The sequence below is a fragment of the Orbicella faveolata genome, unplaced genomic scaffold, assembly GCF_042242905.1.
Source record: "Orbicella faveolata isolate gen_17 unplaced genomic scaffold, um_ofav_v1 contig_36, whole genome shotgun sequence".
NCBI lineage: Eukaryota > Metazoa > Cnidaria > Anthozoa > Scleractinia > Merulinidae > Orbicella > Orbicella faveolata.
Window position 1 is genome coordinate 4,406,397 of NW_028301565.1, and position 15,080 is coordinate 4,421,476.

The following is a 15,080-nucleotide window of genomic DNA, read 5'->3' on the forward strand; positions in this document are numbered from 1 at the left end:
GGAAGAAAACTGAACTTCTCCATCAAAGAGCACAGAGCAATGGTGGAAAAGTTGAATGTCATATTGAAAGATGTAAAGGAACACGATTCCACACTCTTTCAGTCCAATGGGCTTGCTTTAAAGCAGGACGAAGAATTTGCCCACAGTTTTAATGTAAAACAGATCAAATGTACAGAAGCTAAGTTGACGAAGGTCACGCAGGACATGGAAGCACTAGAAAATAAGAAGAGCAATTATAACAGCATATTCAAAGGCATGCTCAAACAGCACATCAACAAAAGGAGAAGGAAAAAAGAAAACCGCAGAAAGTCAAATGAAAGAAAGAGGAAGCGGACTGAAAACAACGTCCAACGAGTTTATGGAATCTGTGTTGGAAACCCGTTAGGAAATGATCTTCCACAATGCCTTGTGTACCCTCCTAGAACGGCCGTCCCGGAAGAGTGCCTTAAAGTTGAGGATGTTGCCACGTCGATATTTAGAAGAGATGGGCCATACATCGCACAGCTCTTGGAAGGGAATTATTTAACCAATGCTGCAAGAAGCAGAATCACCACCAACCTTGAGCGGGAAGTCAGAGATTATGTTTACACCTTCTTGTACCCTGAAGAGTACACTCTGACGGAAAGCATTGCTGCTCCTTGCAGCATTGGTGAAAGAGACTCCCATAGCAGCTCAAGCGGCGACGAAGAACTCGACGAAAGTTGCATTCGAAAATAACAGTGTTAAATACTTCTTTTCAGTAGCTACAAATGCTTTTTGTCGTCAAACGTTTTTTTAAAGCAGAAGGAAAGTTTGTAATAAATTTGTATCCTGCCTTCTATGTTTATTCTATAGCAATTTTTTTGATATTTAAACATTCTGCCATTTTAAAGTTTTACTAAAATATTTCACGTGACCCCCTCCCCCCCTTTCCCCTTTTTTTTGGGGGATGGCCCCCCCCCCCAAATCCCACCAGCCCCCCCTACCTTATAAAAAATGAACGGTCCCTAATGTCGTGTTTTTCATTTGCTAAGTGGCCTTCAGAGTATTGGTTACATGTAGGGGATAGCAGCGTAAATTTGCCATTATAATATATTTTATTCTATTCAAACTACAGAGGCGTCATTTTTATTTCTTATTTTTACTTTTGTCCATGCTGTTATTCTGCTGGTTCCTCTTTGCTTTCCTTTTCATCTTTCTCCTAATTATTGCCCTATTGCACTCTTCCCCTTTGTCATTATTCCAGCTTAGTGCTGTTTTTGTCACCTTCCTTATTTCGTTTGCTGTAAAATGGAAGGGAAAAAATCTACTTAAACAGCTTCATCATATTACTGAACAATGCAGCCTGTCTACCAAACGATAAGAAAAAACTAATCAACAGATCGCAAGAGTTCTTGCGTTTACCAGAGGAATGAATGAAACCAAAGCCTCAAGGTAAATTGCAGATCCACGAGCCTGAAATGTACGCTGTGTGCTAACATCTGCAACGGCTGAAAACCTTAAAAACTTACCCTAGATCCTGTGGAGGTTCGGTAGGGCAAGCTTCAGTGTTACAGATGTCTGATTCCTTTGCTGGGCCCAGTTTCTCGCAGTCTTTACCATTGTTTTGTGGTGCGGGGTTGCTGCATTCCCGAGTCCTCTCACGAACACCTCCTCCACATGTCACAGTACATTCACTAAATTCACTCCACTCTGTGTATCCACCATTAACTGGAAAATAACAACACTCGGCTTAAACTAACTGGGAAATATCAACACTTGACTTAATTGTGAACCCTTGTAAAGCACTTACAGTCAAAAATGTTTCAGGGGGGATGCTACTGGGAACCCCTACCCGACTCCTCTATTATTTTCAATAATGCAGTACAGAAGTTTATATGTGAAGAATTCGAAAAAATGTTCCAAGAACTTTAAAATAGAGCCGGATGTGTTAAATACTATTACGGATGTATTATACTATATCATATAGTTATTCTTTGGTTTGCGTATAAAAGCGCCACAAGTACGAATTTGTCCCAAGCCTTTTGTCCATGACTGTATCATGATTATGCAAAGCTGAATTTTAACGAGGCAAAATGCAAACAATAACGAAGACAAAGACTTTGGTCCTTACCTGGACAAGATTCTACATTACAGGTCTCCATTTCCTCATTTGATCCTAGTCCTTGCTCTTCACATGTTTTCCCGGGAAGTACTGTTTTAGGATTGTTACATTCACGTGTTCTATGCCGCACCCCACCCCCACAAGTCACTGTGCATTTACTAAATTCTCCCCATTCGCCGTAGCCTCCATCAACTGCAATGAAAACGTTAATTCAGAAAACAAACAAACTCGGCTACCGTGACATGTTTTTTAGTTACCGCTACAAAATTTTGTTCTTAATTTCTTTTACATTCTTTTCATTTCTGGTACTCTGTCTTGTTTTCGCTCTCTGCCCCACTAATCCGCCTGTTCTGCAGGCTAAGGTTGTTGTCACTCGAGATCCGACTCTTCTTGTCACTGACCAGTTGTAGCAAATGATGATCTCCATAGGATTTTTCATCGCATCGAAAATATTAACGATGTCAGTTACTTCTCAATAACAGTTGTCAATTTCTAAATAAACCGTGCAGCTCCCTTCAGAATGTAGGTTTTACATGCGCGTTGTGAGTAAACACAGATAATCATATTGCTTGCAGGGATTAACTGTTTGGTTAACATCTCTAAATTGAACCCCTCAATAAAAATAAGTACTTCTTAAAAGCAGAGCTCTCTAAAGCAAACAGCTTTATCTCTAAATAAAAGTGGACCTTGTCTTAAGCGAACTGTCCCCTAAATAAGACACTGTTTTAAAGCAACAACTTTTCTTAACAAAACAGTCGTATCTCTTTCTTGGCGAACACCGGTGCGGATTTCAAACGAAGGCTTTGAGGCGATTGTCAAAACGGTGCATGAGTGAGACTGGGGTGAGCGCTAAATGAAAGGTGAAAAACAAACAAAAGGTGAAAAATGTTTTGCGGTCAAGACGCGGACCTCTAAGATACCATATACCTGGGCATGGGTTCATGTTACATCTGAATGTTTGGGTGTCATCTCCAAGCCGGGAACAATTACGGCCACCAAACCTCGGTGAGGGATTGTCGCATGTCCGTGTCCGAAACCTCGTCCCAATACCACAGGGCTTGGTACACTCTGAAAACACTGTCCAATGCGAGTAGCCTCCATCAACTATGACAAGTACAAACCAGAGGAGATAATGTTCATGTTAGAGAGAGTACAATAAACATTGAAAATAAAATTGCCCAGTTGTGAAAAAAGCATGTGATGGCCTTGTAAAGTGTAATATCATATTCTGTTTGGATCCTTTGTTATTCGTACCGGCTAACTATTGTGCGAATGGAATGATTGTTTCATTAAATTCGTGAATCGACTGGTTGATGTGGACGTTTCATTTACATCTATAGACAAAGTGAAAGTGTAATTAACAACAAGCCACAAACTTTGACGCCTTTTTTATGTCGCCCATTGAATTCGAAATATGTGGCGCATTGAATTCGACTGAATTCAGAGCATCCCCTCCACCTGTTCACGAGTTAAGCATTTAACTAAGTTTTTAATTAATTTTACGTCGTTTTTGAAACTCAAATTGACCGCTGAATATGATATTTTGCATAGAAAACCACGGCGCCGAAACGAAATCGTGAGCGGTCCCGCCTTTGCGAAATTCGGATCTTCCAGAGAACCAATCAGAATTCCCATTTTATTTTAGTTCGAAAGTTAGATTTTCCAATCCCTTCGATCGGCAAAGATGGCCTAGATGAAATTTCAACTTTGCATTGAATCGATGAGAGCACTTCTTTAATTAATGCAGAATTGCTTCAAGTATTTGGTATTTCTAATTACGTGTACATTACTGGACTTGAAAACGTGGAAATTATTTTTAAACTTAGTACTTGCTGAATGCGAAGAGTTGCCAAAAAAAACCCTACATTCAATTTACAACATTTCAAACTGAAGGTAGCAAAGCCAGAAACGCCGGCTAATTTTGCTGAACGCCACATTTGAGCATATTTTAACTACGATAATAAAATGGCACTTCCACGGAGTAGTTATTTATCCACTGGTTCCGGATCAAGTTTGTATTTGGAAGGTGTTTGTTTTAAAACCCGTGTAACCGGGTAAAAATCCTCCATGCAAGAACGAGAACCAACAACATACTCGACCCAGTTAATTAGGTACGCTATTCCGAACACGAGCCGCAAAGACAGCGTGTAAACGCACTTACCTTTCAAAACATACTTCACAAAATTGTGAGCCACAAAAACGATAGCAGCGACTAAAGCTAGAATTGTTAACATCTGAAAGCAACTATTTCGAGTCATGATTCGACTGTGGTACAGCTCAGTCGATAAAGACCCTATAGTAACGCGTTTTTTACGCAAGTAATTTTACCCGTTCGTGAATGAATTACTACTAGTTACCCTCCACGTGGTTCTTGTAATAAATTGCCGTTCCCTCGACAACCTGGACACATTTAGAACAGAAAGTTCTTTTTGAATGCAGATAGAAACAGTGTCATCCTGATCAGAATTTATTAGTTCTCTTCGCAACCAAGTGCGATCGATTTCTTTTCGGCGGTGACGGAAGAGAGAGGGAAGAGAGAGAGAGAAAAAAAAAACGAACAGCAAAAAACTTGAATATAGTACCTTGTATTGCGCGTATTAATTTCCCATCGAGATAGTCAGGCCCTTTACTCGTTGTGAAAGTCACAAAACTTGACGCTAACCACAATTGTTGTATTATATGTCCTTTAATTATGTTTTCTATTCGGCTGAGTGAAGCGCAAGAGATCAGAATGGAAGAACGCTGCGTGATCCCACAACTTGACGCCAGCTACAATTGTTGCATTATTAGTGTTCTTTACGTTTAAAAGAAATGTTTTCTATTTGGCTGACAAAAGCGTAACTGATCTTAAACCAATCTAGAGCCCAGATCTCCTATCACTTTTCAGCTTCAATGCGAGTGAGATATGGGTATGAACCTTGACACGTCACGCAATTTTTCCCCTTCCACGTGGAGGGAGCAAAGTTTTAGTTACGTGCCCAACGAGCTTCTGCGTGGGAAGTCTCAGCTTGAACCTTATACCAGGCCAATCTTTGTTTCCTTTGACCAGTGGCCGAGAATCGTGCGACCATTTTGGGAATTCGAAATTAAATATGGATCTTCAGGTTGAATTGCGCTACCCCAACTGAGAAACACGTGACTCAATCGTGCCGCTGGGGTTTTACCTCCCCTCATAAACCATTGTTTTTGACAACAATTAGCCTGTTCCAGGCTCTCAGTCATTGGGGACGATCGAAAAAGCGGGCGGGCGACCAGCGGGGTCTGGTAGAGAAAAAGGAGAGGCCAATTCCGCTCGTCGCCCGCCCGCTTTTTCGATCGTCCCCACTGACCGAGAGCCTGGAACAGGCTAAACAACAATCAGAATCGAGCCTGTAATAGGACTTTGGCCAGAGTCGCCCGTTTTGTCACTCAGAAATTTTTCCTTTTTTGAAAGACAACTCTCCTTGAATATTACACCCAAAGAACTAATAAATTCAAGTGTCACTAGCGTTTTACTGTTTGGAGTCAATTCTAATCTATACATGATCGATTACAGATTTCGGTAGTACAGTATTCTTCTCACATAAAAGTAGCGGGACCAACCAATGTTATTTAATATAAATCTATGGGCGTTCTATCGCGCATGCCGTTCTCTTATCGGCTATCCATTGTTGCAGATAGTGAGTAAGTAAACAATCACAATAGTTACCTTATTTTTTTAAAATCGTGAGCCCATAATCTAATTGTAAAATAGCTAAGTAATTCGGTAGCAGATGTCCGACATTTACATGTAGAGCAATAAATTAATAGAAATCGAGCTTATATTTACAAAATTTAAGTAAAAGTAGCTTTCATAAGTTAACAGTTGTAAGTTCATTCTGCGCATGTGAAATTTACAAACCACTAAGATAGAAGAAGCTGCTTATCCTTTGTTTCAAGGAAGCTTTTAGGGATAAAGTAATTCTATTCTAGATACCATTTATCGTGTTTCTAGTTGAGTAAACACTTTAATGAGGTTCTAGTACTATAATCGTGATCTTTAGCATTTTCCATACAGAAATTGTTGAAGTAAGACGGTAGCCATGAATTGCAACTAGGCGTAAGTCGAAGGAACCAATAAAAAAGAAATTTGTTTCATGGAAGAGATGGACTGTGTTTGTTGCCTTTCCTTTTAAAAGAGTGGTTTTCAATTGAACGTCGTAATACCAAAACCAAAGTAATCACTCTGGCCGATCACAGACCATCCAATGAACCAATCAAAGCTCTTAGTTAAGACATGTAGCTAACGCAAAGCGCGGTGAACCAATGACGATGTGTTTTGGTTTTACTTCTGATTGGATCATAAAATGGTACGACTCTTTTTGAGCCAATCGATTGGCGTAATAGAGTTTTTCATTTGCGTGTCGAAAGGTCATTGGTCAGGGTTCGCATCACTACGGTACACGATTGCCTCAAAAAACTCGCGCCCTTCTTCGTCCAATATGAAGTAAAACTTAAATCAATCCTGACTCACTCTCACACGTTTTCCCGCGCTTTTTGTCAGCTACATGTAATTACTTCTAGTTTTGATTGGTTCAATGGAATGTCTGTGTCCTTTGTGATTGGCCGAAGTGTTTACTTTGGGTTTGGTTTTATGACACTGACAACCGCTCTAATGCAAAACCAATTACATTTCGACACTCCAAGGGAAAACCCGTTCTATTGTCCGGTAACATCAAGGGCACTTTTCATTTATTGTACTTTATTCTCCTCTTCGCCTTCGTTTCTATTTTCCAAGTTGCTTCCTCGTTTTTTCTCATTCTTTTCACTTTGCTTTCCGTCTTCTTCTTTATTGCCTTTTTCTTTTTCTTCCCGTTTTTCTTTTTCCTTATTCGCTTGTTCCTTATTGTTCCTTATTGCCATCTTCTTTGCTGTCTTTGATGTGGAAGAAAAGGAAGGAAGTTACTTTCAAAACCTCTTTGAACCTCGTTTTATTAAGCATAAGGGAAACTAAAGCAGAGGTTACAAATTAATTAAGCGATATTTTGCATGCTTCCTGGCCGCGGGTTTAGAAGAAAATTGGACAAAACCAAGCTCGCCCTAAGTCTGTAATGCAAGCAATTTTCTTATCCCAGGGCTTGACTAGACCAGGCAAACTTACCCTTAATCCTGTGGAGGTTTGGTAGGGCAAGCTTCAGTGTTACAGATCTCTGATTCCTTTGCTGGGCCTAGCTCCTCGCAGTTTTTACCATTGTTTTCTGGCGTAAGGTTGGTGCATTCTCGAGTCCTCTCACGAACACCTCCTCCACATGTCACAGTGCATTCACTGAATTCACTCCACTCTGTGTACCCACCATTAACTGAAACATAATGCCAGCAGTCGACAACTTTCAATCTATAAAGGCTTATTTTCATTCTAAGATATGCTGGCCAGATTATATGTATTTACTCATGCGAGCGAGTCAATTAACATGCTACCATTTGTCGGCCCGATTTCTTTTTCACTTTATTTGAGTCACGAAGATGAAATCGACACGACTCGCAACATTTGTTGCACAACAACAGATTTTTAAAAATAGGGCCGACTTTGTCTGTGCTCGAGTTTTGAGATCAAATTTGGCCGCGACCAACCAATCATAGCGTGCAAACTAGCTTTAACAACTTTCACTAAACGTACTGTCCCCTGGTGGCTTTCATCCTGCACTCTGTTGTTAACGTCCGTTCATGGCTGTTTCTCCACAAAGTCGGTAAATAAAGGTATTTCAGTGTGTACTTACGTCTGCACCGTGGAAAAATGTGTGGCCTGCTTTTTGTTCTTTTATGAGAATTGTTTCACTCATTCATTTCATTCATTCAATTATCCTTCACATATTTAAGGTAACTGTTTACCTGGACAAGGTTCTTCAATGTTACAAGACTCTTTTTGAATGCTCGGTCCCAGTTCCTGCTCTTCACATGTCTTCCCTGAGTACTTTGGCTCAGGTTTGTTACATTGCCGTTCTCTCTGACGCACCCCACCCCCACAAGTCACTGTGCATACACCAAACTGTCCCCACGGGCCATACCCTCCATTAACTGTAAAGAAAACACTATTTCAGTTGATATCCAAAGTCAGCTACTGTCAAATGCTCTTTAAGGTTACAGTATACCTTCGGGTCGGCAATTTTCTTCAAATTTGGATTTTTGGGTCAAAATAGTGGTCGAAGAATAATCTCTAATTTCTGAAAAAAATTTTTGAAAAAGGCTAAATATTGGCGGAGAAATGGCGGTTTTACGTTTTCACCGGAAGTAAAAGTTTACCTCTTGATTGACAGCCCTATAGCGCGTATGCAATCAACCGAGACGATTTTCGAGGGAATTACCTATTTGAATGTCACGAATTGACTACTCAGTTGATCAGCATTGTTGTTCTGACTACCCAGCATCTTTGGTATTAGGCGTGTCTCTATTAAGTTATAAGTAAACATAGACCACGTTTAAACCATGGACCAGTTCGAAAAAGCGAAAACAGCGAAGAACGAATGAAAATACATCAATGAGTGAAGAAGCGAAAGTTCGCCACGCGGATGAAGCTATAGTTATCGTATAAGGTGGGCAAATATTCGTGGTAAGAGAAAAGAAAGGTTCAGGGATTGTGACAGAGACTCTCCTGATGAGTCCGATATCGACGAATCGTCGGACTCATTGAGGCCATTTGAAATATTATCCATGCACAGTTGCCCGCACACAGTTGCTCTCCGCGCTTTCTTTTGTTTGTTTCCTTCGCTCAGCCACTCTAGCGTTCGTATCCTTTTTAGTCTTCTCCATTTTGCCAGACCAGCTTCAAGAAAAACCGAGCTGCAGAAAAATTATCTCTCTGCCTTCGGTTCCTTGAGCGCATTGCGAAACACAACAGTTTTTTAGAGATTCGCGCGTAAATTTCAGCAGGAGGTTAACGGTAGTAAACTTTCCCTGCACTGATTGGCTTAGTTATCTGAGAACCCAGTTGAAGGCGTTTGTGGGCGGAGTTTGTTTGCGAAGCAGAAAATTTTTCTTAGCGCTGTTTTCTCGAATAAATTTTTTCACTTGAAGCAGACACTTTAAAGAGTTATAACTCAAAGGGAATTTGTTCAATTGCTCTTAAATTTGGACAGTGGCTAGTTTAACATATAAACTACAAAAAGGTGTCTGGGAATTGTTAATTTCGAAATACTTTTTCTTCGAGAGCGATTTTTGTACGATCACTCGACATTTTTTTAATCCTATTTCGAAAATGTTCGGTAACTTTTTACTGCAATTGAATATGCCAAAACGCAGACACGTTTTTTAAGCGCTTTGGGCCCTGAAACCGAGGAAAAAATTAAATTGGCGAAAAACGAAATTCGCTTTGACTTGTAGCTTTCGAAAGGTGATTCGGGCGCTCGCATTTAGTGGTCGTGAAAAATTCGACAATTCATTTTCTTTCAAAATTCTTGGTATAGTTTGATAGCCAGCCCCATAAGCTTTAATTTGATATAGGGGCTTAGGTATCTACAGCTTAAACTGCACGCGCTACATCGCTTGCGCGCGAGACACCCCTGAAGGTATACTGTAACCTTAAGCTACCACTACAAAATTTTGTTCTTAATTTCATTTACATCCTTTTCATTTCCGTTATTCTGGTCTGTTTGTTAGTCATTGTACCTAACGATCCTGCTCTGTTTTATCCAAGACCATTTTGCCAAATAATTTCTTAGCATGGTGATCCCCATAGTATTTTGCATCATTTATTTTCAATATGTAATTTGTGTTACATATCATTTAGTCTCCTGTATATTGTGTGCTTGCGTTGAGTCATCGGTATTAGCTCGCTTAAGTTGGCTTGATAAAAAAGTGCTCGTGCAACAAAATTCGCCCGCATTACAGACTATTTGGTCCCCCTCGGTTATCAAATGTGAACATGTCTAAATTGAATCCCTCTATAAAAACAAGCACTTGCCTTTTAGCTCTTTTTTAAAATTACCTGGGCAAGGGTCTCCATTACAGGCCTCTGTTTCAATGCTTGGTCCCAGTTCCTGCTCTTCACATGTTTTCCCTAAGTATTTTGGCTCAGGATTATTACAGGGGCGTTCCTTCTGACGCACCCCACCCCCACAAGTCACTGTGCATTCACCAAACTTTCCCCATGGACCATACCCTCCATTAACTGCAAAGAAAGACAAAGATATTTGTAACTTACATTACAATGTAGTTTGGATCAGGAGCAAAATGGCTTCTAGTTGAATGTACTAACTCATCAATTCACATTTACAATCCTCAACAATAATGTTGGGACACAATAAATTCTGTCTTTATCACTTTAATAGCTAACACTTTATTGTCACTACATGAAGTACTATGACACTCAACATATCAATGGCCTCTAAAAATAAATATATATGATTGGTAATAACTAGTACCTGCAGCTATCATAAATTCTAATTCATAAAATATAGTGTTTAAGTAGAATTCTACTTGGCATGCACAGTAATAACAATGCTGCAATCTGATTGGCTGGGCAGGTCGTACGCTATCAGCTATTTGTGTGCAGTGGCTGGAGGCCATCCTCATGATGGCATACAGTTGTGCTATAGTAAGAGTAAAATTATTCTATTTACAAGATGTTCACGAGGTAAGGTAATGATCAGTTTAATATTTTGCTGAATAAAATGTGGATACAGTAAGACCAGTCAAGTTTGTTTTTGGTATCCAGAAGAAGACAAATGAATCTGTTCTGAGACTGATCAAGTGTCATAACAGGCTGCCAACCAATGCAATCAGATTTGAGAATTTTGTTACTGACAATTTCCATTTATTATTATTAATAATTATTGTGACGGTTTTAAAAATGGTCCTGTAACCAGGTGGTTGATTCATGATTGAAAAACGTTACTCTGGTTTAAAAATGTAACAATGTTAGTAAAAATTCTTTTTGTAAAAGTCCCAACGTTTCGGTTAAAACTTCAGCCTTCATCAGGGGAAAGTGACAAGGAATTTGTTGAAAAGGCACGTTCTTATACTATGCAAATCGGCAAATCGGAGCTAATTATGTTCTGTCCCTTAGGGCTAAATTTAAAAATTCGTGTGGCAAATGCATACCATCATCACGGTTCAGCGGATTCCTACAAGTGTTAATTTCCCAAGCTTCTAAAATACGTCTGTGTCGCCAATTTGTACTTGTACGTAAGATCTTTGAAGATTCCCAGGAGATGGTGTGGCCAGAGTGTAAACAATGTTCCGCTAAAGCTGACTTGTGCGAGTGTTTGTTTACAACCGGTTTTTGATGTTCTTTGAGCCGGGTGGAAACTTTTCGTTTCGTTTCTCCGATGTAGCTTTTGTCACAACCTTGACAGGGAATTGAATAAATTGTGCCACGAGTCTGATCTTTCGGGACTGGGTCTTTTGGTTTGGGAAATAAATTGCCGATGGTATGGTGTGATTTTAAAGCAACTTTGATATTGTAATTGCTTAGGATTCGCTTGATCGGTTCCGTAGTGCCCTTGACATACGGTAAAATGCAGAAACCTTTTTTGTCATCCGGTGGAGTTGCAGGCGTTTGTTGAGAAGGCCGTTCCGGTTTACTTGCATGAATAACAAAGCGTTTCGGGTAGCCATTCGCCCTGAGTGCCGCGATCACATGTTTCATTTCCTTTGATTGTTGGCCAACAGAAGACGGGATAGCTTTTGCACGATCAGTCAGAGACTTCACCACAGCCCTTTTGCGAGCAGCCGATATGGTTAGCCAAATGTTGCAAAATTCAACAACTTGGACCTTAATATTCAACAACTTATATTTATGTTCAACAACATATATTTATATTCAACATTTTATATTTATATTCAACGATACGCATTTTCTTTCAACTTCAACCCAAATTATTTTCATTCAACAAAAATATTTGTTCAACTTCAACCAAAAATAATTTCATTTAACAAAAATATTTGTTCAACTTCAACCGAAAATAATTTCATTCAACAACAATATTTGTTCAACTTCAACCACAATTATTTTTATTCAACAATAAAGTTCCCGGACATTCAAAATATCGTCATTCAACAAAATTCCCCGTCCCTCCCCCCGAACTACCCCGAACGCTGTCACAAATCCCTAGTGTTTTGGGTACCCAAAACACTGAAAGCGTAAAACTGATGCAAGTGAAATCATCCACAAGTCTGCTCAAAACCCATTTATCTTCTTACGAATCTTTGTCTCAATAAATTAAAGCGTTCTTTAGCTTGATATAAACACAATACGTCTCTGAAAATAGTCGCAATTCATAACAGACTGTCTGATCCGAGTCCGCAGTTATAACGACATATAAAACCGAATTCACGCGCCAAAGATCCTTGTATGAACATGCGCTTGGTGCCTATCGATAACCCTTGAAATGCACGTTATTTAAAACGAGAAAGGCGCTTTCTAAACCTCCGATAGTGCGGCGATTAAAATCAATAAACGAACGAACGGCCGTCACGCAATATGCAGGTCTCAAGCTGTGACCGACCTCTGTATGTGTTGCCTGTCGGAAATAAACTCTGGCTTAAACTTGTTTGTCGCTCTTTCCTTGACCATTCCTCCTAGTATACGTAGATTTTGCCGGCGAAAAGTTCTCTATGCCATTAAATAAGTTTTTTGTTTCGGAGACAAAATAAATATAGATAAAGTATAGACAAGGCTAATCTTTGGATACAGGGAAAGTCTTAGACTTGTTTATTTCTCGCTCTTTCCTTAACCCTCCCTCCTATTAGATTTTGCCATTAAAGCAGTTTTTTTCTTCGGATACAATTCTATAAAAAATGCAAATAAAGTAGACAAGACTAAGTCCTTTGAACACTGGGAAAGTGGGATACCCAAATCCCTGGTGATATATGGGTATCCCTTTCCAATATGCTTGTTTGTTATCGTTTCTTTAATTCAGGGTAGCCAAATCGACCGAGGATTAAAGGGCAAAGCAAACCATTTATATCTTCAGCTTATATATTCCGGCAAAATCTTCAACGGGATTCGAACCCGTGACCTCCGCGATACCGGTGCGATGCTCTACCAACTGACTCTACCAACAGCGAAACTGCCAAAGAAGTTTTAAAAAGAAGACGGCGAAAGAGGCCTCTTGTAACGATTTTCGCTGCGTCTAAAAGTTATTGCGAAAATTTCAACAGAGTTTCAACCGAGAATTTATTTACATTATACATTATACATTATACATTATACATTATACATTATACATTATACATTATACATTATACATTATACATTATACATTATACATTATACATTATACATTATACATTATACATTATACATTATACATTATACATTATACATTATACATTATACATTATACATTATACATTATACATTATACATTATACATTATACATTATACATTATACATTATACATTATACATAGGAGATCATCCAACTGCGGTGAAATGTTTGCCGATAGCAGCAGAAAATTTCAGGTGAATGTTCGGTTTCAAGTAAGAGCCCGGTTCAATCTTTCAAACGGACGGCAGAAAAAGGCCAAGCTCAGTGAATTTATAGTTGCTGACTTAGACGATGCTGTTGAGCGGCGAAATCACTAACACGCTCGCAGTCGAGTTGGAGACAGAAAGCTTTGCCAAACAAAACACTGGATAAATTTAAATCTTTCCAAAGCCTGTTGGCAGATTCGCAAGAACATCACGGCTTGCGAAGCTCGAATCCAACGCTTCCATTTGCTCTGGTACCGCTTCGATTTGCTCCGGTTCCAAAACATTCCTGCAAGACGTCGCAGGTATCTCGAATGTTGACAACACGTTGTCAACGCTCCTAACATAAGCCAATCATATTTTTGCGTTGTGAGACCAACGCATAATTCAAACTCTTGGGCTTAGGCGGTAGTCCCTCCTTTCGCGCGCTCCTCGCCTCCAGGATTTCGCGCGGCCATTTTTTTCTCGCGGTTTTCTTTCGCGTCACGCACGACGGACTAAGCGAAAGAGGGACTACTCGTAGTCTAGCATATGTTAACTACGATAATAAAATTGCACTCCCACGGAGTAGTTATTCATCCACTGGTTCCGAATCAAGTTTGTATTTGGAAGGTGTTTGTTCTAAAACCCGTGTACCCTGGTAAAAATCCTCCATGCAAGAACGAGAACCATGAACAACATACTCGACCCGATCAGGTCCGCTATTCCTAACACGAGCCGCAAAGACAGCGTGTAAACGCACTTACCTTTCGAAACAAAATTGTCAGCCACAAAAACGTTAGCAGCGACTAAAGCTAGAATTGTTAACATTTGAAAGCAACCATTTCGAGTCATGATTCGACTGTGGTACAGCTCAGTCGACAAGCACCCTATAGTAACACGTTTCTTACGCAAATAATTTTACCCGTTCGTGAATGAATTACTACTTGACAACGGCGTAACTGATCTTAAACCAATCTAGAGCCCAGATCTCCTATCACTTTTCGACGTCAGTGCGAGTGAGATATGGGTATGAACCTTGACACGTCACGCAATTTTTCCCCTTCCACGTGGAGGGAGCAAAGTTTTAGTTACGTGCCCAACGAGCTTCTGCGTGGGAAGTCTCAGCTTGAACCTTATACCAGGCCAATCTTTCTTCCCTTTGACCAGTGGCCGAGAATCGTGCGACCATTTTGGGAATTCGAAATTAAATATGGAACTTCAGTTTGAATTGCGCTACCCCAACTGAGAAACACGTGACTCACTCGTGCCGCTGGGGTTTACCTCCCCTCATAAACCATTGTTTTTGACAACAATTAGCCTGTTCCAGGCTCTCAGTCAGTGGGGACGATCGAAAAAGCGGGCGGGCGACCAGCGGGGTCTGGTAGAGAAAAAGGAGAGGCCAATTCCGCTCGTCGCCCGCCCGCTTTTTCGATCGTCCCCACTGACCGAGAGCCTGGAACAGGCTAAACAACAATCAGAATCGAGCCTGTAATGGGACTTTGGCCAGAGTCGCCCATTTTGTCGCTCAGAAATTTTGCCGTTTTTGAAAGAGACCTCTCCTTGAATATTACACCCAAAGAACTGAAA

The 15,080-nt window shown here is 40.1% G+C and overlaps 2 protein-coding genes across 2 annotated transcripts; both read right to left on the bottom strand.

Moving 5' to 3' along the window:
* Window positions 1–1,057: 1,057 nt before the first annotated feature.
* LOC110067227 (coadhesin-like) lies at window positions 1,058–4,409 on the bottom strand. The gene is made up of 5 exons (XM_020774532.2): window positions 4,245–4,409; window positions 3,011–3,187; window positions 2,093–2,275; window positions 1,491–1,689; window positions 1,058–1,262 (listed from the first exon to the last, which is right to left on the bottom strand). Exons 1-5 carry the CDS (start codon window positions 4,339–4,341, stop codon window positions 1,217–1,219), a joined length of 702 nt encoding a protein of 233 aa, XP_020630191.2. The 5' UTR covers window positions 4,342–4,409; the 3' UTR covers window positions 1,058–1,216.
* A 1,146-nt stretch (window positions 4,410–5,555) lies between these two features.
* Window positions 5,556–14,445, bottom strand: LOC149102076 (coadhesin-like). Its single transcript, XM_089274996.1, has 5 exons — window positions 14,258–14,445; window positions 10,023–10,205; window positions 7,931–8,116; window positions 7,203–7,401; window positions 5,556–6,976 (listed from the first exon to the last, which is right to left on the bottom strand). Exons 1-4 carry the CDS (start codon window positions 14,343–14,345, stop codon window positions 7,205–7,207), a joined length of 654 nt encoding a protein of 217 aa, XP_089131122.1. The 5' UTR covers window positions 14,346–14,445; the 3' UTR covers window positions 5,556–6,976; window positions 7,203–7,204.
* Window positions 14,446–15,080: the final 635 nt, after the last annotated feature.

What these genes read in the sequence shown, in the direction of transcription:
- LOC110067227 (XM_020774532.2), bottom strand. Translation starts at nt 4,341, where the DNA reads ATGACTCGAAATAGTTGCTTTCAGATGTTAACAATTCTAGCTTTAGTC. An exon ending in TAACATGAACCCATGCCCAG is followed by an intron (nt 2,276 to 3,010) that starts GTATATGGTATC and finishes TTTTCATTGCAG; the next exon opens with TTGATGGAGGCTACGGCGAA. An exon ending in GAACCTCCACAGGATCTAGG is followed by an intron (nt 1,263 to 1,490) that starts GTAAGTTTTTAA and finishes TCCATTTTACAG; the next exon opens with CAAACGAAATAAGGAAGGTG.
- LOC149102076 (XM_089274996.1), bottom strand. Translation starts at nt 14,345, where the DNA reads ATGACTCGAAATGGTTGCTTTCAAATGTTAACAATTCTAGCTTTAGTC. An exon ending in TGACAATTTTGTTTCGAAAG is followed by an intron (nt 10,206 to 14,257) that starts GTAAGTGCGTTT and finishes CTTTCTTTGCAG; the next exon opens with TTAATGGAGGGTATGGTCCA. An exon ending in TAATGGAGACCCTTGCCCAG is followed by an intron (nt 8,117 to 10,022) that starts GTAATTTTAAAA and finishes TTTTCTTTACAG; the next exon opens with TTAATGGAGGGTATGGCCCG.